Source organism: Grammomys surdaster, unplaced genomic scaffold (genome assembly GCF_004785775.1).
Source record: "Grammomys surdaster isolate TR1022 unplaced genomic scaffold, NIH_TR_1.0 125940, whole genome shotgun sequence".
Lineage (NCBI taxonomy): Eukaryota > Metazoa > Chordata > Mammalia > Rodentia > Muridae > Grammomys > Grammomys surdaster.
The window spans coordinates 1,152,022-1,175,709 of record NW_021620762.1 but is presented as its reverse complement, the minus strand read 5'-3'; the positions used below and the strand labels follow the sequence as shown (position 1 = coordinate 1,175,709).

Below are 23,688 nucleotides of genomic sequence, written 5' to 3'. Positions count from 1 at the left end.
GGAATCCAATAGGAAAATGAACAAAGAATGTCACACTGATCAAATGTGCACGGCCAGTGACCAATGCCTGCAGCCTGAGCACCCAAGCTTGCACTTACTTCACTTACTGTCACTTGCACTTACTTAACTAGGAGTGTTTAGTCAGCTTCTGGACTTCTGCTGCTCTATGAGTTGGGGTGGCCATCGGGTCTCCCTGGCACCTTGCTAGCAGTGTACACTAGTGTCACCGCATATGGACGCACCCCTGCTGGCCACAAACATTTGTAGTTCTTTTGGGACATTGTTGTCATCAAACATGAGAATGAATACGCTTTAGTGCAGCAGCCAGTTAGAATCCATCTGCACATCCTCACATGAGAAGCCAGACACTTGCCTTGTATACTTAATGGAACCGTCAACAAATGAGAAAGGCAAAGTACAAAAAAACATACCTAGCACAGTGTGTAGGAAGATAAGAGGGAGACATAGCTGTGTGTATACGTGTAACAGCTTCTATATGGTGTTCCAAACCTTCTGTTCTCTGGAAGTATAGAGAATAATCCTCAAAGAGAGACTTCTTGCAAGAGACCAGAATCTATACAGATGAGACAGCATTGAGGACTTTTTACTTTATTTCCTTCATAATTTACAATTATGAATTTATTGCTATTTAAGAAAGTGCCATTGACCATGTGACAGGAAATCAGATGAGGAAACTAGCTGGAGGAAGAAAGTGAAGGGGCAGAGGGAAACAATCAGAACTCTAATGACACATGTATGAGGATGCTGTAATAAAGCCTAGTACTTTATATGTTAACTTAAAATACTAATAAAGAAAAAAAGGAGGAGGGATAGGATAGGGGGTTTCTGAGGGAGGGATGAGGAAAGGGGATGACATCTGAAATGTAAATAAATAAAATATCCAATAAAAAAAAAAAGAAAAAGAAAGTGCTATTGAAAATCGTTCATTAAGCAGCAGACAGAACCCAAAAATGGAAATCAGCATGTCTGTTGATAAGGAGTAGAAATTATTACAGACATGATGAAGTTGTTTTACGGTGAGCTGGATAATCCGTTGCCATAGGACCTGAAATCCTAATAGTAGATTGCAGTAATAGGACCTGGCCGTCCAGGTGAGTTGCCTGCCACGGGTCAGAGTTCTCCCGCTGCTCCCGATGTGTGCTCTGCTGCGGTCTGCAGCAGGCTTGAGGTGGACGAGGGTGGTGGTGCACACCTGGAACCCAGTACTTGGGCGGCGAAGACAAGGAGGATCAGGAGTTCAGGGTCCCCCTCAGCCTATTCTACAGGAGAACCCTGTCTAAAAAGGCAGAGAGGAAGGAAAACACAGAAGGAAAGGAAGTGGTTCACCAGGGAGAGCAAACACACTGCAGCAGACGCTGTAAGAGGGTGAGTTTCAGTTTGGTTTTGTTGACTGTTAGGGAGAATATGTAGACACTGTTCCACCTTGTGTACCTGGTTTTCAGGCTGCCTTTGCCCTGCCCCTGGGCTGCCCTTTCTCTGTGGTCGGCCTCTCTCCTCCTTTCCTTTAACATCTCTCTTCTTGTTCCTTTCCTTTCACCTGAGTGAGGGCCAGACTGCGGATAAAGATACATGGTGAAGATCAGCAGACTGTTGTTCTCTCTTACGTGGCTCTTTCCCAAGAGCTCTGCATTTTGTCCTTGTTGAGAATAAATGGTATATGAAGGTAAAAACTGAAATGTTTAGGAAGCTTGACAGTGCTGAGAGCCTCCAAGGCGTTCCTGTGGGAATAGTGTACATTGGGGTCAGACAAGTACGTTTGTAAGAGGAGAAGTCATTCCCCTGCTCTTTGTTAATCTATAAATGGCAGACATAATCAGCCTTTAGATGCACCCTGCAGTTTCCCACAGTGTTACCTACAAGATGACGTCGGCTCTTCGGGACAGCACAGTTAGTGTCAACTCACAGGTTCTGTGGCTGCCGTCACTGAGTTTGGGCAATCACTCACTTTTATTATTGGATTGAGTTTTGTTTTGTTTTTTTTTTGTTTTTGTTATTGGTTTTTTTTGTTTGTTTGGTTTGGTTTTGTTTTGTTTTTTTTTGAAACAAGGATTCTCTGTGTAGCCCTGGCTGTCTTGGAACTTGCTCTATTAACTAGTATTAACCAGGCTGGCCTTGAACTCGAGAGATCTGCCTGCTTCTGTCTCCCAAATGCTGGGTTTAAAGCCGTGTGCCGCCACCACCCAGGTGTTGTCACCTATTTCTAAAACACATTAAAACTAACTCCTGGCCTTTTCCTTTGCCCACTCTGTTCTAGGGCATGAAGACGCCTGGCAAACAGGATGAGGCCTGGATCATGAGCCGGCTGATCAAACAACTCACAGACATGGGCTTCCCGGTAACTGACATCCTTGATGCTCCTGCCCCACGACTCCAGTGGACACCCTGAAAGCATTCCCTAGCCAGTCTGGTGTGTGTGTTGAGGCACAGAGGCTCTATGGATGACATTACTGTCTAATTATTTGTTGAGTTCCCTTTGGCCTGGGCCATAAACAAAGAATTACTCAGTTTCCATCAAGAATGCCTCTTCCTATATATGATTTGTAATTTCCATAGACTTAGACAGTTTCATATTTTCTGTGATTTATAATTACAAGTGAGTTTCATTCCTTATGTAGTAAGTGAAAAGACATAGCAAGAAGCTTAGTACAATTAGGCATCAACCTCCCCATGGCAATCTAACAAATCAGCCTCATTCCTGTGTTCGAAGAAGCTCCTCAGTCTTCCCAGCGCTTAGGTCAGGTAACAGTGGGCCAGAGAACAGGCTAGTGCTCGTGTTCCCCATGCAAGCCCTTCATGGCTTTCTGCCAAATCCTTGTCCCAGTGTACATCTGTCACTCAGTCACTGTGCATGTACCTGAGAGGAGTCCAAAACGGCCTTGGGCCTTATACTGATGCTATATAAATGAGCAGGCCACTGCCCTATGGAACAGCCTCTCTCTAAACCATCAGAAAATATTGTGATGGGCATCCCCAGCATGCTCCTCCCCAACCCCATAGGTATCCCAGTGTGCCCTTCAGCCCCAGCAATTTTGGTTTTTTTCTGTTTCTTTAAGGTTTGTTTCAAACATTTAAGTCATTCTTTAATTTGTGTACATGTATGTGAGCCTGTCTGCATTTATGAACCTAGAAAGGCTAGAAATGGATGTGGGATCCCCTGGAACTAGAGTTACTGGTGGTTGTGAGCCATCTGTGGGTGTTGGGAACTGAACCAGAGTCCTGTGCAAGAGCAGTAAGCTCTCAACCTCTGAGCCATCTCCAGACCTTATTTTTATATTTCAGTTCATTAACTTGTTCATGTGTGGTATTTTGTCTGCTTTATGCCTGTATCCTACATGTGTGCCTGCTGCCTTCAGGAGCCAGAGGAAGGCATTGGATCTCCTACAGCTAGGATTACAGACTTTTGTTAGCAACCTTGTGGGGGCTAGGACTCTAACCCAGGTCCCCTGAAAGAGCATCCAGTACTCTTCATATGTATATATATGTTCCTGAGTATGAGTTTGATGTATGAGGATGGTTCCTGCAGAGGTCAGAAAAAAGAGTATCAGATCTCTTGGAGCTGCAGTTGTTATAGGCATTTGTGAGCCACCACGTATGGTGCTGGGAACTGAATTATGGTCCTTTGCAAGAACAGTATACGATGCTGACTGACGCACCGCCTCTCCGGCCCCTAGCAAGCAACTTTGATTTTCTTCAGGAATTAGTCTGTTCTGATAAAAAGACAGTTACCAGCATGAATCTGATCTGATTGCTTTTTTATTTCTTGGCCAAAAGTTTGGGCGATAGAGACTAGTGTTGCTGACATACGAAAGGTTGATGTTACATACCTCCTGGCATCCAGAGTGACAGATAAAACAGGTCCCTGCATGTGAAGAGCCCAGAGCTCTGGAGTCTGCAGAACTGTCATTGTTTAGTCCAGAGCAGATACAGGTGTAGGGGTGCTTGTAAACTTCCTACAACCCCACTGTTTAAAGACTAACGTACTTACTTATATGTATGCGTGTGAGTACACTGTCACTGTCTTCAGACACACCAGAACAGGGCATCGGATCCCATTACAGATGGTTGTGAGCCACCATGTAATTGCTGGGAATTGAACTCAGGACCTCTGGAAGAGCAGTCAGTGCTCTTAACCGCTGAGCCATCTCTCCAGCCCCCAAATCCCATATTTTTTATTTCTGATGTTAAATACAAATTTTCTTTCTTTGTTTTTGAGACAAGATCTCATTGTGTAGGCCAGACTGGCCTCAAATGCATAGAGATCTGTCTGTTGAGATTAAAGGTGTGAGCTGCGATGTCTAGCTAAATGTAAGTTCTTGACTCTCCATTCTAGACTCAGTACAATTAGTTTTAGCTACAAGTGTTTTCTGTTACAAGACATCATCTCTATAGCACTCAGGAGGCAGAGGCAGAGTGTACATATACACGCACCACCACACCTGTCTTTAAGAATAAAAAAGATGCTGTTTCTGACCTCAACAAGCGAGAACATTTCCAATTCCAAAAACTAGTGCTAGTCGCCACTTCTCCGCTTGAGTGCTAAGATGTTCAAGAGTTACTCTGGTTGTCTGTCTGTGTGCACTGCTGATAAGAGTTCTGCTTCTCCCCAGAGAGAGCCAGCTGAAGAGGCCTTGAAAAGCAACAGTATGAACCTTGACCAGGCCATGAGTAAGTGTGACAGGACAACTGTTCCCAGGTGCCTCTTGGGAAGTTTTGCTTTGTAGAACTATTTGTTTATAGCCATCGTTAAATCTGAAGAGGTGGGTAGACAAATCCAGGCTCAGGGGAAGAATAAGCACAGAATACCCCAATCATATGGCAAGTGCCTCTTCTGGGATAACCCCATGAAGGCTCCCACAAACCTATTAGCCACTCATACCCTTATTTTATATATGCTAGTGTTTCAGAATACTTTATTTAACATGTTTTTATAATAAAATGTGAGTTGATAATGTCTCCTGACCCTGGGTAATATGGTTGTAATTTTTTTTTACCCAGACTGCCAGCTGTACTATCCATTATGCATATTTTTATGGTGTATCTGCATGAAGTGTGTGTGGGCACCCATGCTGTGGTACATGTGTGTTAAGTGTGTGGGGGCACACATGCAGTGGTCTGTGTATGTGTGCTCTATGTGTGGGAAGTATGTGGGGGCACACATGCATTGGTACATGTGTGTGAAGTGTGTGGGGGCACACATACAGTGGTCTGTGTGTGTGTGCTCTATATGTGTGAAGTGTGTGAGGGCACACATCCTGTGATACATATGTGTGAAGTGTGTGGGGGCACACATGCAGTGGTATATGTGTGTGAAGTGTGTGGGGGCACACATGCAGTAGTATATGTGTGTGAAGTGTGTGGGGGCACACATGCAGTGGTACCTGTGCATGTAAAGTGTGTGTGGTACATATGTTAGGGTCAGAGAACAACTTCTGTGGAGTCAATTCTCTACAACTTTTCCTTGGCTTCTGGGGATCAAACTCAGGTCAGCAGGCTTGAATAGTAAGTGCGTCTACTGCTGAGCCACACTGCCAGTTCAGTACATAGAACTGTTTGTTGACCTGTTGGTAGCTCCAGGCCTACAGTGGATGCCAACCTCAGCACCTCCTGAGGAGCCTCACCAGTGAAATTCCTTCTCCTTGATTCTCTGCTGGAATTTGTTAGCACCCAACTCACAAGCCACAGTGCTGCAGCTCATGCCTGAAAGAAAATGACCTGGCATGGCATGTGCAGTTTCTTTGCATGCTGTGTAACACTGGAAGCGGTGACATCCAAACACAATGTAGTAGGCCGAAAGCTTCCCCACAGCAGGCAGTGACCCTGAGGGAGGTCATTATCTCAGATTACCTCAGTGGGGAGGCCCTGAGCTGGTGGCTTGAAGGGAGGAAGCAAGTACAGGCAGACCTGGGGGTTGGGGTGGGGCAGAGGCCTTGCCTCCTGGAGAGAGGATGATAATGAGCTTCCTAGGGGCTGGCCGGGGACAGCATGGCCAGAGTGGCCAGGAGCAGGGGGAGCAGGTCCAGTCACAGGTGTACAGGGTGGTCCGTCACTACCTCCTGTCAAGTGCTTGCTCGCCCACTCACTCGCCCACTCGCTCTCAGAGCTGCTCTCCATGGTGTGCCCCAGGTGCTCTGCTGGAAAAGAAGGTGGACATGGACAAACGTGGACTGGGAATGACCGACTACAATGGAATGGTCACCAAACCCCTCAGCTGCCGCCCACCAATCTCCAAAGAGTCTTCCATGGACCGCCCCACCTTCCTTGACAAGGTATGGATCTAGGCAGCTGTCTTAGTTCTGCCTGCAACAAGAAGTCTTTATCTGAGCTGTGTCCTTAAAGCAAGTCAGATGGAAAGTTAGGACATTTAAGTGGCTTTTGCCTCAATTTTCCTAACATGTCAGAATGTATGACTCAGAGGTACTGTTTCATTACACAGGTACCGTAAGGAGTGGGAAGTACAGGAATTGAAAACTGACTCCTTGTTAGTCTGTGAACCTGGCAGTTTTCTATTCAGTTAGGCAGTAAGCCAGATCATCACATTTCTCTGACTCACTTGAAACACTCAGTTCTGATTGGAGATGACACATAGCAGGTTTAGCCTTAGAAAATGACTGGTAGGCAGGGCAGTGGTGGCACAGGCCTTTAATCACAACACTTGGGAGACAGAGGCAGGGATCTCTCAGGACAGCCAAGGCTACAGTCTCATGGGCGGGTGTCCCTTCTTCAGAGTGGTATGACTCCAGAAGGCGAGAGCATCACATTAAATTCAATTTCAATGTTGAACCCTGAAAATACAACTGACGCAAGAAAAGACAAGTCTAGAAAAGACAAGGAAGTGAGGCTTAGGGGCACTAATCCCAGCTTCCCAAGAAATTGAGGCAGGAGGACCTCAAGTTCAAGGCCACCTTATATTATGAACAAGAGCCTGCCTCGAAGGAAAGGGGACTCGTGTAGATGTTAGCTTGGTAGAGCCCTTGCCTTCCATACACTGGAGCCCAGAGTCCATCCAAGTTCTGTTCCCAGAAGGGCCCTTGTCACCACGACAGGACTTGGTCGTCCCAGAGTCTCTTCATGCTCCATGCAGGCAGATGAGCTGTGGCGTGCATGGGCAGGAACACTTTATACTACAAAATATTTGTCTGACATTTCAAGTTATTAGCTGGCCTCGAATTCCTTATTCTCCTGCTGCCACCTCTGGAGTTCTGAGACTGCAGTTGTACACCACTGTCTGTTTTTGTTTTCGGAATCTGGAAGTGTAATTGGGCTCTGAGCTCCTCCGTTAAGTGTGCAGTAATCTGCAGGCAGCTGTGCTGCCGGATGAGGTGCTAGACCTTCAGAGCTTGGCAGTTAGGTAACCTGGAGTTGCTCTCAGAGGAAGCCAAGTGCTGTGTGGAGGCCAGCCTTCCAGGAAGCTATGCTCTTGGTGTTTGCAGGTTAGACTTGCTGCTGTGTCTGTCCCTTCCCCACAGTAGCCAGGCCAAGGCAGTGGAGTGGGGGCAATGCTAGAAGCTAAAGTGTGTGCTTGTCGGGGTCTTAACAAAGCAGCATCGTAATCCTCTTTCTCTCTTTCTTCTCTCCTCTTCCTGTTGCCCATGTCCTCCATTCCCTCATCATCCACACATTTTTTTATTGTTCAATTCTTTATCCATCCACCCCACCCCCACCCCACTATTGCCATGGGAAACTGTTTGGTGCTCTGCGTGCTGGTGGGCACCGCACACAGCTCACCCTTTCTTTCTCCAATCAGGATGGCGGCCTCGTGGAAGAGCCCACGACTTCACCGTTTTTGCCTTCCCCAAGCCTGAAGCTCCCCCTTTCCAACAGTGCACTCCCCAATCAGGCCCTGGGTGGGATTGCCTCAGGGCTGGGCATGCAAAACTTGAACTCTTCTAGACAGGTAAGGCTGCTGGAGAAGAGCAGGGAGTGGTCTGCGTTCCTTCTCCTGACTTCTCTAACCTGGTACAGGAAGCAATATTGTCTTTAGTTGATACTTTGATCTTAAAATATGAGGAAATATGTAAAGCTACTGAAAGCTCTCAGGACACCCCTGGGGTGCTCACAGAAAGAAGCTCCATATTGAATGACAGTCAGTTCTTGGAATTTAGTCACACTATAGGAATGTTTCAGGGTTATTTTTATGCTGAACTAAAATGTATTTGAGCTCCTCTCTGCACTCCAAACTCCAAGTTATTGTTGCTGACTGAAGTGCCAGTCTGTTACCAAGTGTTCTTCACATGGGGGTTGGGGGGGTCTTTTCTAGAAACAGAGGGAACTTGTATGAAATTTGCAGAGCTTGTCATGCTCTCTGTAAGAGGTCCCCAGAAAGAGACTGAGAGGCCTGAGTGCCTGAGGCCACTACAGATTATCATGGACCTGTCAACTCTTAGCAGCTCTTTGGTCAAGTTTAGTAGGAAGATTGAACCCTAGAAACCCACAGTCTGTTGGGCGCAGCACAGGCATAGCAGGCTCTGTTGTCAGTGTCTCTCAGTCAGCTTTCCAAACAACACCCATCAGCTAGGTGGCTCATGCCACAACATGGAGAACACGCAGAGTAAATGAGGTATGTTGGACACCAGGTTAACTCTCTAACTTTGCTGGTGACGCAGTCTCAGGGTTTGTTGAAATAACTGCTGCATTTCTCACTGCACTGTGACGTTCTGCTTACCAGTGTTCAGCACACACTCTCTCTGCCTCACTGCACACAACCTTCAGGGATGGAAGCCTGCTACCCAGACTCATCTGATCACCATTATTTTTGAGTCATTCTTAATTATCTCTTTAATTGTGACAGCCATGTTTAGGGACTCCTTAAAATGCAGTTATGTGTGTATCCTGTGATTTAAAATTATAGGCAGTTCCCTAAGCTGATTCTTCATCCTCCAAAACCTGTACAAATAGCATTTGTCCAAAGTGCATTTAGGGACTAGGTTGAAGGGGCAGGAAAGAGAAGAAACATAGGCATTCATTATGGGAAGCCCATCACTCAGCCCTTCCCCATCCTGCCTACCCCAACTTCTTAATAGCTGTTCTGTCTTCTGCAGATCCCGAGTGGCAATCTGGGTGTGTTTGGCAATAGCGGAGCAGCACAAGCCAGGACCATGCAGCCGCCGCCAGTGCAGCCTCTTAATTCCTCCCAGCCCAGCCTCCGAGCTCAAGTGCCTCAGTTTCTATCCCCTCAGGTCTGACCAATAAGTTCTGCACACTGTGCTTGGTATGGTTTTGATCTGGCTCTGGCTGGATCTGGTTGGATCCAGAAATTATTATGATAAACCTGACAGCAGTATCCTGGGTTATTTGGAATGAGAACAAGCAGACTGTTGGTATAGAACATCAAGAAGGTTAAGGACACCCAAGACAAGGGTGTATCAGCAAGATAGCAGTTGGAGTTGTGTGAGAGTGTGCGTGCACAGAGTGTAGTGACAGTGTGAGAGTGGTGATGGTGTGTGAGTGTGTGTGTGCACAGAGCATGGTGAAGTGTGAGAGTGTGTGTGCACAGAGTGTGATGACAGTGTGAGAGTGTGTGTGCACAGAGCGTGGTGATGGTGTGTGAGTGTGTGTGTGCACAGAGCCCGGTGACCTCACCTTTAACCCCAGCTTGCATGAGGCAGGGAGCTCTGTGAGCTTGAGGCTAACCTGGTCTACAGAGGAGTTCCAGGACAGCCAAGGCTACACAGAGAAACTCTGTGGTGGGGGAGTGTGTGTGTGTGTGTGTGTGTGTGTGTGTGTTATAGATTGGGGATTATATTTGGTATATACTAGCTGATCATTGCCGAATGAGATGAGTGAGGAGGTTGTAGTGTTTGCTCATTGTCTCCATGGTATGTGTCCTAGGTAGGCTTGTTATTATTGTGATAAAACACACAACCAAAAGAAAGTTGGGGAGGAGAGCTCTGCTTTGCTTCTGCTTCTGCATCACTGTTGGTCACTGACTGAAAGCAGGACAGGACCCTGGAGGCAGGAGCTGATGCAGAGGCCATGGAGGGCTGCTTACTAGGCTTGCTCCACCTGCTCATCCAGGACCACATACAATGGGTTGGGCCCTCCCTCCCTCATCAATCATTAGTTTAGAAAATGCTCTCCAGGCTTCCCTATAGCCCAGACTTATGGAGGCGTTTTCTCAATTAAGTCTCCCTCCTCTCTGATGACTCTAGCTTGTGTCAAGTTGACATAAAACTAGCCAGCACCATGTGGTCGTTGTTTCTTTCTTTCTTCAAATTTTATTTTCCTTTTTTTTTTTTTTTCTGTTTTTGAGACAGGGTCTCTAAGTAGACCAGGCTGGCCTGACAGGGATCCATGTACTTTTGCCTCTACCTCCTGAGTACTAGGATTACTGTTGTGCACCACAGGATCCACGGATTTACAGGGATTCTTTCATGTTTGTACGCCATGTGCATGCCAGGTACCCCTGGAGGACTAAAGAGAGTATCAGGTCCCCTACAACTGGAGTAACAGAGGTAACGAACCACTATGTGGGTGCTGGGTGTCAAACTCAGGTCCTCTGCAAGAACAGCCAGTGCTGAGCCATCTCTCTAGCCCAGATCCATAGACATTCGTGTGTGTGTGTGTGATTCACTCATATATGTATATTTTTTATATAAAAATATCATTACATTATTTCCCCCTTCCTTTTCCTTCCTCCAAATCCTTCCTTGTATCCCTTCTTGCTCTCATTCCAATGTCTGTTCTCTTGAAGCAAGAGGATCTCTATGAATTCAAGGCTAGCCAGGGATACACAGCAAAGGCAAGATCCTGCTTAAACACACACGCACACACACACACACAAATTTGTGCCCTCCTTTTTTTAAATTGGTGATGGTGGTTGTGTGTGCGTGCGCGTGCACATGTTCTTTCCTAAATGTGTAAGTATGACCTGCTCATTTCTGTCACATTTCTTGTGTGTGTATGTTTTCAGGCCTGACAGTTTGGTATTGGATAGCCACCTAGTGTGTCTTTCCCTGGTGAAAACTGTTTCTCTCTCTTATTATTCCTTAGTTGCCTGTCGTTCTTTGTCTAGGGTTCAGGCCTCCTGAGCTTTCCCCTTCCACATTAGCATACCTGTTCAAATCATTCTTGGGCAGCCATGTTGGTGAGACTTGACATATATAGTTCTCTGACATTCTAGGAAAACGTCTCATACTCATCCTGTTTTTCTGGCTCTTAACCTCCAACCTTCTTCCGCACTAATCCCTGAACCTTAGGTACATATTCATTGGGACTGGACTCTACAACTCTGTATTGATCGGTTACACTTTTCTGTAATGGTCTTTTGTCTGTTGGAAAGAGACGTTTCCTTGACGGGGGGAGGACTACATGTGTAAGGACAAGTATTTAGAGTTGGGTTTATACTGGCTTAGTAAAGTGGCAGCTGTAGGCTCTCCTCAAAGATCCATGACTTCACTAGTTCTGGGCAGTTGGCTAGTTTCCAATACCAAGCATGATTTTTCTTTTGCTGAGTAGGCCTTAAGTCCAATTAGAGATTTCTTGGTTTCTGCCAAGGTATGTGTGCCACTTGAGGCTGTTGTGGCATTCTAAAGACTCGAAAAGAGTCCTAATGTCCAGCACAAGTAAGGAGAAGGATGCTGTGGGGTTGTGTGGCACTAGGACTGTCCTTTTTTTAAACTTCAGCACTGTTTACTTTTAGAACATTAATAATTTTAGCTTTGGCCTATTTTTAATTACAGAACGACATTCTTTATCCCTTGTTAAGAATGCTAGTAATCAGTTCATATTGATAACATCCTTGATTGAACCTGAGGTAACTCACAACTCCAGCCAGTCTATAATTATGGTATCTGCCTGGAAAGAGCAAGGGTGTCCTGAAGTCCCCACCTCAAGGAGCACTCTGCTGACAGAAACACAGCTGCTTTGTCATGAGACCTCTACTACCGAACAGGTAGCTGGGATCTCTGAAGAACCTTATTTCTAATCTGTTTTAAAAGAGACCATGCTAGTCCCATTACCTGTAACATTTAATTTAAAGTGCTGTGTGGTTTGTTGAAATGGATAGTGTACAAGTAGCTTACAGTTCTGAAGGCCGCAAGTCCCAGAGCAAGGATCCAGAGGATTTGACACTGTACATGGCTCACTCTTCCTAATTGGTGACTTTTGTGCATCCAGAGGGTTGAGCCAGCAGCAGCTTCCCTGGGCTTTATTGGTAAGGGCGCTGACCCACTCAGGACACAGTCCTCATAACCTGGTCACCTCCTAAAATTCCACCTCTGTAAATTAGTTAGGTTGGTTGGTTAGTTTTATGTGTGTGAGTGGTTTGCCTGCATGTGTGCATGTGTACCATGTGTGTGCCTGATACACAAAGAGGTCAGAAGAGGGGTCTAAAGCTTTGGAACTAGAGTTACTTACAGATAGTTGCAGCCTCTTATGTGGGTACTGAGACTGAACTCAGGTCCTCTGCAAGAGCAAAAACTCCTCTAAACCACTGAGCTATCTCTCTAGCCCCTTCACTACCATATTTGAGAATGTTTCATTCATCCTAGGAGTCTGAGGGACATCTATTCTGTCCCTGCACATAGAGAGACAGTGTTGACACGTGGAAAAGAACAGCTCTGTACAGTGATGTGAGATGGCTAGAACTTGGTAGAAAAATAGTTAAATGTATTAATGAGGTTGTAGCAACTCCTATGGAGATGGTTGGAGGCCTACATAAGACAATGCACCTTCCTTCTGCTGAGGCAGCAGTTAGCTGGATTAATATCTCCTCCAGACCTTAAAGTCTCCCTTTGGCAGAACATAAACTAACCTCTGATAGGAATGGCCTCAAGCCACGGAAAGAAAATGTACAGCTAAAATATTTAGAGAAAGAAATCTTCTAGAAGCTGGCTTGCATGGTGGTCCTTGCCTGTAATCCCAGGATTCATCAAGTAGAGGCAAAAGGATCAGGAGGAATTCTAGTCCATCTGCTACATAGCCTTTTAAAGGCTAGCCTGAGCTACATGAGACCCTGTCTCAATAAAGAAAGAAAAAAATTAATTATCTATTTATCAAGACAGGGTTTCTCTGTGTATCCCTGAATGTCCTGGAACTCACTCTTGTAGACCAGGCTGGCATCAAATTCACAGAGATCTGTCTGCCTCTACCTCCCTGATACTAGGATTAAAAGCATGTGGTACCACACCCAGCTGAAAAAGTACATTAGTTTTAAAATATTTTGTATTCTGAACATGTTAACTACTAATGTTTAAATGTTCATAAAATGTTCTTAATGGCCTCTCAAGTTCCGCTGTCAAACAAATGTAATTGTCAGTTAACCAATTTGAACCCCAAAACAAAGCTATACAGACAAGTGAATGCCTCCATAGAAATGGTGGTTACACAGACAAGTGCATGTCTCCATAGAGACGGTGGTTAATGATATGTTTTCTGTTCCACAGGTTCAAGCACAGCTTTTGCAGTTTGCAGCAAAAAACATTGGTCTCAGCCCTGCACTATTAACCTCGCCAATTAACCCTCAGCATATGACGATGTTGAACCAGCTCTATCAGCTGCAGCTGGTAAGTGGGATGGACCCAGTCTAGAGACACAGCTCATGTCAGCAGGCAGCAGAAGCCCCCTGACACACTGTGAGCTTGCTATCACCCTGTTTTCCACATCCAGCTGTGTTCTGTGGCTGGTATGAATTAAGAAGGTTTTTGCTCAAGGATATTGTTCCTACGCTTTGCAAATGTCTTAGCCCCTTCCTGTTCATGGTCTCACAGATCTATAACCTTGCCTGTCTGTTCCATGCGTCTCTCAGAGTTGCTCATAGGTGAATATTTTCTCACTCCTCCCAAGGATAGTAAACACAAACACCATCATGGGGTCATAGAGGAGAAGTTGCTGCCATACCTGGGACAGCTGTGGGAGCCTTTTCAGACTGGGGTCAGAGAACCTCAGTCGAGAGCAGCTAAGAAGACCAGGAGTCCTTAAAAGTTGTGTGATTTGGCATACATGAATTCTTTTTTTTTTTTCTTTCTTTTTTTTTTTTGGAGTGGGGGGGGTTGAGACAGGGTTTCTCTGTGTAGTCCTGGCTGTCCTGGAACTCACTCTGTAGACCAGGCTGGCCTCGAATTCAGAAATCCACCTGCCTCTGCCTCCCAAGTGCTAGGATTAAAGGTGTGCGCCACCACTGCCTGGCAGCATACATGAATTCTTAATTTTAAGTAGTCTTCTTGTTTTTACTATTAAATGGCCATCATTGTTTTCTTGGCCACAGTGTGAATTTATCTCTACTAGGACACCAGATGTGCTCAATTCTTCTCCAGTATCAGCCTCCTGATCTACTTAGAAGTCTTACCTTAGAACTTCATTGCCTGGAAAATGAGTCTTAAAGGAAGCAAAGCAAATGAGGAAGGCCAGACAGGGGACAGGGGACAGAAGGCTAACAGAAGAGCTTTGCTTCTGAAAGCAGACAGCCCCAAGTCATTCACTTTTTTAGCCACATGTCTAGGAAATACAAGGCTTTGACATTTCCTTAGGTAGCAGGGGAGCAGGACAAGGCAAGTATCCCAGAGACATGTGTGTCCTTGCTGTCCTCGAGAGCACAGACCTCTGGACTCAGGCAGCATGTGGCCTCCCCATCAAGCTGTTTCTAGATTCCTAACTAGGGAGTCCTGTGCCTGTCACCTGCAGGGAGGCCTTTCTGACATGGACACTCAGGAAGCCATGTTGCTTCCTGGACTGATGTCAGTAGCTGGGGACAAGTTCACCCAGGGCAGGAAGGGTATTGGAAGCTGCCCAGCCTCTGTCTGGGTGATCCTGCAGAGCCTGCTGCACTGTCACAGGCCAGAGCTCAGAGAGGGAGGAGCTGACACAGTATGTTCTCCAGCAGGCTTTCCTCGTGCTGTGAATGGAGAGAGCGGCTGGCTTGTACCTAGTGTGTTCTGCTCATAAACTTTTCTTCCAGGAAAATAGAGAAATTGCTGCAGAACATTTAACAGTTGTAGAGAATCCTTAAGTGGACACTCTATTTACAACTCCTGAGGGGTTTTAACAGCGTAGTGCAACTCTGTCTGGTTCTGTCTAAGTCTTCTGTATAGGGTCAAATGGGTACCAACAACAAGCAGAAGAAACAGTTCTGCTTGAGTCTTGATTGGTGTCTAGTGAGTTTATTTGAGTTACTTACAGGAGATGGGTCTACCTCAGCATGGATGGCAGCTCATGAGCTCCATCCTGAGCTCCCTGAAAAACTGTCAGGCCACCACACATGGTACTCTCTTCACAGCAACTGTTTACTGCTCATCTGACCTCACTGAGGGAGGGGTTTTGAATACAAGGTTGTTTTCATTCGGAAGTAACTACAGGAGTCCTCCAGCCAAGAAGTCTCCCAAAATATGTGTTGTACAGAAAATTAATTAAATAGTTAATTAAAATTAACTATTCAGCCAACATTTTGAAATAATCAAATTAAAAGACTTTGTACACAGAGCATTGTACTCACTTCACAGTTTGCCCAGGAGCTGGTCCTCCAAGAGCTGGTCCTCCACATGCATCAGGTCTGGTTCATGTGTTTATTGTATAGAGCATTACAGTGTTCTGCCACATTGTCTAGCCAGTCTAGCCTTTAATCTAGATCATTCTAAAATATTTTTTCTATTTTCTGAATGTAAAGAAGATTGAACCACTTATTTTGACAGCTTTCTGACGGTATTTCAACTTTTCTATCAATAGGCATACCAACGTTTACAAATCCAGCAGCAGATGTTACAGGCCCAGCGGAATGTTTCTGGACCCATGAGGCAACAGGAGCAGCAAGTAAGTGTCCCTTAGACTGGCCTTTGCCATTAGCTCTAATTCTAATAGAAGAAACCCCAGTGGATCAACCCTTAGCTTGGTGTTGACTTTTCTCTGGCTGAATTCCCTATTTGGAAAGTCCCAAGGCTAGGTTTGGTACAAGGCTAGCCCAGCTGGTGGAGGCTGAGAAATGAATATACTCGGTCTGTAGATGGGCTATGTGCTCTGCCTCAACCCTGCCTAACATGCGCGGGTATATTTGTGTGTTTCCACCTGCCAGGTTGCGCGCACAATCACTAATCTGCAGCAGCAGATCCAGCAGCACCAGCGCCAGCTGGCCCAGGCCCTGCTTGTAAAGCAGCCTCCACCTCCGCCACCCCCGCCGCACCTGTCTCTGCACCCCTCTGCAGGCAAATCGGGCATGGATAGCTTCCCCCCTCACCCCCAGGCTCCTGGCCTTCCCGACCTGCAGACCAAAGAGCAGCAGTCTTCACCCAACACCTTTGCTCCTTATCCTCTTGGTGAGTCTTTGTGAACTTCAGAGGTACACCAGGTAGAGGAGTCCTTCCTGTGCCTACCACGAAGCTGTGCAGTAGGTGGAAGGTACAGCACGAAACAGCTCGGCAGAGGCAGAGTGGGCCTCTCGAGGCTTTTTCTTGAGGGAGCAACACTGCCTTCAGCATAGCATAAGTTTCCCTAGCACCCCAAATGATTAGTGGGAAGCCCCCACTGTGGCTGTCACCCCGTGGCTCTCACCTGTAACTCAGGCACTTGGCAGGCGGACGTGGGACAGTTAGGAGTGGAGAGTAGCTTGGACTATGTAACAGGGCCTACTTGGAGTAGTGCTTATGGAAACCCTCTGGTGCAGCATTTATTCTGGTTTACCATCTTTACTGTTTTGATTTTTGTGGGGTGTTTTTTTTTGGGAGGTGTGGCTTGGTGAGACACCACAAACTATAGCCCAGGCTAACTAAAACTCTCACCAATTCTCCTGCCTTTTTCTCTCAAGTACTAAAACTACAGGTCTCTACTCTTCTTGTCTAGCTTCTGTCCTCCAGCCTCAGCTGTAGCGGGGGATTGGTCTCATCTGGTCAGGATGAATCCTCCCACTTGTAATATAGACCCTCCATACGGTTTCCGGCTGGCCTACACTCCTATAGTACAAGTGTGTGCTAACTGCCCAGCACACAGAACCCAATCTGTCAGAACAAGCTTGATGCTGGAAACTCTATGGTACCAGCTAGGGAGAAATGTCACCAGGAACTAGGAGAAGCATTCTAGGGCTGTGTGCTGATACCTGCCAGAATCTGTGGACGTGAGCTGTTGATTGAGGAATAAATAGCTTCAAATACACATCTCCAAGACAGCAAAGGCCTTAGAATGTTAATACATATTTTACAGAGAATGGTGTATCTTGTCTTCCTACTTGATATGTAATAAATGTATTCTGCCCTTATAACGAAGCTGAAGACTATAGAGAAGCCTAAAAGTTACATGAAGCCAGGTAATGGTGGCACACACCTTTAATCCCAGCACTTAGGAGGCAGAGGTGGGTGGATCTCTGTGAGTTTGGGAACAGCCAGGGCTACCCTATGTTGAAAAGCAAGCAAACAAACAAACAGACAAAAGATCTCCAGAATGAAAGGTTTGTTTCCCCCACCATGATAGGCTAAAAAGTTAAATAAACCTGTGATCTCAGCATAAAGGAGTGGATGCAGGAGGATTGTTGCCAGTACAAGATTAGCCTGGGCTATATAGCAAATACCAGACCAACCAGATTGTGTACCAAGACTCACTCTCAAAACAAAAAAATAAAAATATATAAGATTAAAATTTAGACTCGAGGCCCAAATAGGTAAGAGTTCAGTGAGTAATGAGGACACCTTTCCAGCTTATAGGGTCCAGCAGAGAGAAGCCCTGGTGTGTTCAAGGTGGTCCCACAGAGCACCTTGAGTTGCTCTGACATCCAGCCCTGTTGCTGCCTTACCTGGTAGATCTGTATGAGAAAATAAAGGCTGGAAAGCAGAGGCTATTGAGGAGGCAGCCCCTGGGCAGATTTACACAGCTGTTCTACTCACAAGTGTGTGCCTATGTATAAATACTTCAAATGTTGAGCAAAAGCAGGATGCATGCCCAGTGTCATGGCATATGTCTTTAATCCCAGTGCTTGGGAGGAAGAGGCAGACAGAGCTCTGTGAGTTCCAGGGTGATGAGTTCCAGGCTGCTTTATGTAATGCACACAGAGAGACTTTGTCTCAGAAGCAGAACAGAAAGGAAAAGCAGCAACTGGCTGCACAGAGCCTGCTTCTGGCAGAGCAGAACCTGTTTTGTTTGCCATAGGACAGGCTCATAGGCCCACTGGCTTCCTTGCCCTTGGTCTGCATTGCTCACCCACATACTCCCATGAATGTTCGAATGTTTGGCCCCTGCTCTAAAATTTAGAACTAAAATGTTTGACTCTACTTGAGTGGTAGGGTTCCCTCTGCCGTAACATTTGAATTATGGAATGGATTACAGTGGTGTCCAGTGGCCACGCAGGACTCGCTGTTGGAGGGTGGTGGTGTTGGTGAACAAAATCTCAGTCATTCAGCGTTACCAATGACTACTCAGGAGCCAGGTGCTGGTTGATTTTATTTAATCCCATTTACAGTATTCAGGCAGAAAGCTCTTAGATTAAAGGTGTCTGCTAAGGCTGAGCCACACCACAGCTAGAAACAACTAGAAACAAGTTCCAGTAAACAACACAATCCAGGGTTCACACTGTGATCAAATATCCTGCAACATTTCCCCCTTTTGTCTAAATAAAAAAAGGGGTTTTAAATCTTAACACAGTAAAACTATTTATAATAATGAAGCTATTTCTGCCAAACTTTCCACAATGTCCAGCTTGGTTGTATTTTGCAGTCTTAGGAGTATTTTTGAGTTCAAAGTTGTGTAAAATGTTCCTGTCAGTCTCATATGAAGTCAGCAATTTGAATATCCTGAGCAGTTTGTAGTCTCCGCCAGCATCCCACACTGAATTTCTTGGACTACATAGTGAATTCCAGGCCAGTTAGGGGTGACATACTGAGTGAGACCTTGTCTCAAAATAAAAAGCAAAACTTTTGGAAGCTAAATCTCCGAGAGGGCTTTCATAGTGGAATCTTTCAGGGAAGAGCAGATGCTAATGGTGCCTGTGTTTTCAGCTGGATTGAACCCTAACATGAATGTCAGCAGCATAGACATGAGCAGTGGTTTGTCTGTGAAGGACCCATCTCAGTCCCAGTCACGCCTGCCTCAGTGGACACATCCCAACTCCATGGGTAACTTGTCTAGTGCTGCTTCTCCCCTGGACCAGAATCCTAGCAAGCATGGTAAGTGTGCCCTTGTCAATGCCCACCCACAAAAGCTTGTACTTCACTTATTGACAGGGTAGCCTGAAATAGCACTTTTCTTTCTGTGCATTTCTATGAATGCAATTCCAAAAACAGAAGAAAAGGAGTCTGCCATTGTGCAATCCCTCCAAGCTAACCATCAGATCTTAGCTCCAAACCCACGATCATTGAAAATGCCCCAGAACACCAAAGAGCCCAATGCTCTTGAGTTAATTCCTTTTTTCTGCCAACAAAAAGAACCTACTGAAGCCTCGAGAGCTGGCTCAGCAGATAAGAGCAGGTACTGCTCTTGCAGAAGACCTGAGTTGAGTTCTGTCACCCATACCGGGTGCTTTACAGCTGCTTCCAACAGAAGTTCCATGGCCTCTATGGGTACCTATACTCACATGTATGTACCCACACATGGATATGCAAATATATAATTGAGAAATTTAAAAAATTTTCTTCATGTCAAAAAAAAAAAAGAATATTGCAAAGAATCACCTTTCAAAAAAATAAGTCACAAAAAGTATCATATAGAAAGGAGAAAGAAACAAAACTGCTAATCATCATATTGGCCTGCAGTGGGCTAGGATATGGCTCAGAGACAGGCCACTAACCTGGCCTCCAGTGGCCTCCATTCAATGGTAGGGCACTAGTCTCACACGTGTGAGGTCCTGAGTTCTATCCCCAGAACCAGAATGGAACAAAAGAAATGTAATAGGGCATATAGTTTTCTCTTCACATAACGTCATCTAAAAGAAAATTCCCCTAATGGATAATCTAGCAAGAAACTCTCCATGTGCTGTGTGGTCCCTTTGCAGTGCTGGTTTTTCTGTATAAACCAGTGCCCTTTGCTCTTGCGTAGTAAGGGCTCCACTGCAGAAGGGGGCATGGAGACACCAGCAAACGCAGCCACTAACCACGAGACTCAGGATGAGTATGCAAAGATTCCCACTTCAGGCGATTGGGGAATGATCTGTAATCCCAGCAGTTATGAGGTAGAGGTAAGAAGACTAGGAGTTCAAGGTCATTCTTGGCTACTTACAAGTTGGAGGCCAGCCTGTGTTACATGAGACCTGTCCCAAAAAATATTTTTTCTTAAATAGATTTACAATGTGACTAGGGATATAACTCAGTCAATGATAGTTCAAGAATCTATGTTTATAGCCAGAGTACAAATGGTACTATGATGCATACCTTTAACCCGAGCTCTTAGAGCTAAAGGCAGCAGATCTCTGCATCTTAGGCCAGCGGGTCTACAGAGTGAGTTCCAGGACAGCCAGGACTGCTGGGTACATGACATGAATTTAGCTGCTTAAGAGGCCAAGATAGTAGGGTCACTTGAGCCCAAGTGTTCCAAACTTGATTAAGTCTACTTTAAAAAGGTGGGGAGGGAGCTGAAGAGATGACTCGGAGGTTAAGACCACTGGCTGCTCTTGCAGAGGAACTAGGCTTGATTCCCAGCACCTAAATAGTAGAGTACAATTGCCTGGAACTCCTGTTTTAGGGGATCTGATCCCCTCTTCTGACCTCCACAGGGACCAGGCACACACAATGTCGAATAGACATACATACAGGCAACAATCATACAGTAAAAGATTAAAGTTTTAAAAATAAAAAAGGTCAGGGAGGGTGTCAGTGGGGAGATGGCTCAACAGATCAGAGCACTCAGCTGCACAAGCATGCGAACCCAAATTCAAATCCTCAGAAGAGATATAAAATCCAGTATGGTCACAAATGCCTGTGACATACTCAGTATGTCTAGGAGCAGATGGCAAGATCACTGGGGATTGCTGGCTCTAGCCAAGCTCCAGGTTCAGTCAGACACCCTGTCTCCAGAAGACGAGGACCGTGATAAGAAGGACAGCTGGTGGCCTGTCCTCCATGCACGTGGGCACATACACAAACCAAAATGTTTAAGTCTGGCCAGCGGCATTAGCTCAGTTGTTAGAGTGCTTGCCTGGGAGGCAGGAAGCATGGGCTACACCAGCAAAGTAGGCTTGGTGGTACATTCCTGTAATCTCAGCATAGACGGGTAGAACCAGGAAGATCCAGGAATTCAAGGGCATCTTTAAATCTACAGCAAGTAAGGTATAGCAGACCCTACCTATCTCAAAAAGAAAGAAGCCTTCCAACTTGACACCCTAAAATAGTTTGTAGTGGCACACATCTATCATTTCAGCGTTTGCAGAGGTGTAGGTTGGGAGGTCAGGAGTTTAGGGTTATTCTTAGCTATATATGAAGTCCAAGGCCAGTCCAGACTATATGATACCATCTCAGAAACCATAGAGTGCCAATGTAGCATGCACAAAGCCGTAAATTTGACTCACAGCACTGAAAGTAAAAATAATGATGATGCTAACAGCCAGGTGGAGGTGGCACACTCCTGGGATCCCAATGCTCAAGGGGCAGAGGGAGGTGGATCTTTCTGCGTTTGAATAGTCAAAAGAATAGTCATCTGAAGATCATGTTTGGGCTAACTGACACAATTCTTAGAGAACCCTAGGCTCTGAGGGGTGAGATCCTGGACCTAGAAGGGAAGGTTGTACTGTATTCCTGGATGTCTTTGGTAGAGGATTTACTCTGTTCCTGCTTCCTGTGTTCTGCAGGTGCTATCCCTGGAGGTCTAAGCATTGGGCCTCCAGGTAAGTCCTCCATTGATGACTCTTACGGCCGGTACGATTTAATTCAGAACAGTGAGTCACCAGCCAGTCCTCCCGTAGCTGTTCCCCATAGCTGGTCACGTGCCAAATCTGACAGTGATAAAATCTCCAATGGCTCCAGCATCAGCTGGCCCCCAGGTAAGCCTGCATGACACTTACAGGCAACAGGAGATTCAAGTGTGCTCCAAGCCTAGGAGAGCATGAGCTGAGTGAGCCCGGGTCTGCACTGAGCTCCTGCAGACAGCAAGTCTATAGTGTGGGGTTTCCATTAAGACTGCATGGGGTGTGGTGGTGTCAAGCATTATTCTGTAGCTTCCCAGTTGAAGGAAAGAGAAGGCCAGTGGCAGGGCCAGTGGGGAAGGACCGCCAGCTCGCACCTGGAAGAGGCATTCACATCTGAAATGTTGTTGCTGGGCCTGGTGTGTTCCAAAAGAATGAACTGTGTGTAAGCAAGGAGTGCCTCTGAGCCTAGTTATCAGATTTTAGAAATGTCTACAAATATGGAAAAATGAATTATAAGTGTCATGATGCAATGTGAAGGTGCTCTAGTATGCAGCCCCATTTTGGTTTCCATGAACAGAATTCCATCCTGGAGTTCCATGGAAAGGACTTCAGAATATTGATCCTGAGAATGATCCTGATGTCACTCCTGGCAGTGTCCCTACAGGACCTACCATCAACACCACCATCCAGGATGTCAACCGCTACCTCCTCAAGAGTGGAGGTAAGGAGAGCTGTTACCCACCCCTGCCTTCTGTGGCCAGGTCTCCAGGCTCTGTAGAGGCATCATCTGGTGTGTAGGCGTGATCTAGGTGTGGATCAGAAGATGCCAGGCTTAGCCTGTGGGAAGGCTGACAAGGTGTGGGCTTGTGTTGAGTGTCCCTTAGCCGATGTACTCAGAACGACATGTGCTTCAGATTTTGGAAGTTCGCAGACACTGTCCCTAATCCACAAACACCCAACCCAGTATGACTGTTTTCATCAGGGTTTTATTGCTGTGAAGAGACACCATGACCATGACAGCTCATAAAGGAAATCATTTAATTGAAACTGGCTTACAGCTCACATTTTTAGTTCATTGTCATCAGGGTGGGAAGCGTGGGACCTTGCAGGCAGGCACGGTGCTGGAGAAGAAGCTGAAGAGTTAGTTCTCCGTAAGAGCAACACTGAGTGTAGCTTGAACATACGAGACCTCAAAGCCCACCCCCACAGGGCCACACCTCCTCACAGTGCCACTCCCTATGGCCAAGCATTCAAACACATGAGTCTGTGGCAACCAAACCTATTCAAGCCACCACAATAACACTAACAAAACCACTATGTGGATGAAGAATCTTCAACCAGCAAGTCATTCATAGCATTTCTTTAAATTGTTGTGTAAAGCAATCACAACTTAAGCAATTAGCCTTTTATGACAAGGTTTTTCTTGCAATCTCTTTGATCTCAAAGGAAATTGAGCCTCTGTTCATCCCTCTGATCTTTGTTTACTTTTTTGAGACAAGGTCTTAAAATGTTGTCCTGGCTGTCCTAGAACTCACTGTGTAGATCAGGCTAGCTTCAGACTCAGAAAGCTCACTCTGTCTGTGCCTCCAGAGTGCTAGGATTAAAGGAGTAGTGAATGCATACCCCACCTCTCCAGCTCGTCTGTTGTCTGCCTAATTCTTGATGCTGTTTTGGCATAGCCTGTATGACATGAGGTGTGGGAGCCATGCTGGGCCATCGTATAGGATTTAGACACTCTTCTTTTTTAAAGATTTATTTATTTTATGTGTATGAGTACACTGTTGCTGTCTTCAGACACACCAGAAGAGGGCATCGGATCCCATTATGGATGGTTGTGAGCCACCATGTGGTTGCTGGGAATTGAACTCAGGACCTCTGGAAGAGCAGTCAGTGCTCTTAACCACTGAGCCATCTCTCCAGCCCCA

The 23,688-nt window shown here is 45.9% G+C and overlaps 1 protein-coding gene across 1 annotated transcript in view; it reads left to right on the top strand.

The window, feature by feature from the left end:
- Window positions 1–23,688, top strand: part of Tnrc6c (trinucleotide repeat containing adaptor 6C) — a 64,747-nt gene that overhangs the window by 32,342 nt on the left and 8,717 nt on the right. Inside the window, exons 7-17 of the mRNA XM_028752783.1 lie at window positions 2,276–2,356; window positions 4,629–4,686; window positions 6,145–6,287; window positions 7,766–7,915; window positions 9,060–9,197; window positions 13,404–13,523; window positions 15,679–15,762; window positions 16,022–16,262; window positions 18,927–19,094; window positions 21,707–21,898; window positions 22,341–22,484. Of these exons, the coding sequence (XP_028608616.1) occupies window positions 2,276–2,356; window positions 4,629–4,686; window positions 6,145–6,287; window positions 7,766–7,915; window positions 9,060–9,197; window positions 13,404–13,523; window positions 15,679–15,762; window positions 16,022–16,262; window positions 18,927–19,094; window positions 21,707–21,898; window positions 22,341–22,484 (1,519 nt within the window). The remainder of the gene's footprint in view (window positions 1–2,275; window positions 2,357–4,628; window positions 4,687–6,144; window positions 6,288–7,765; window positions 7,916–9,059; window positions 9,198–13,403; window positions 13,524–15,678; window positions 15,763–16,021; window positions 16,263–18,926; window positions 19,095–21,706; window positions 21,899–22,340; window positions 22,485–23,688) is intronic.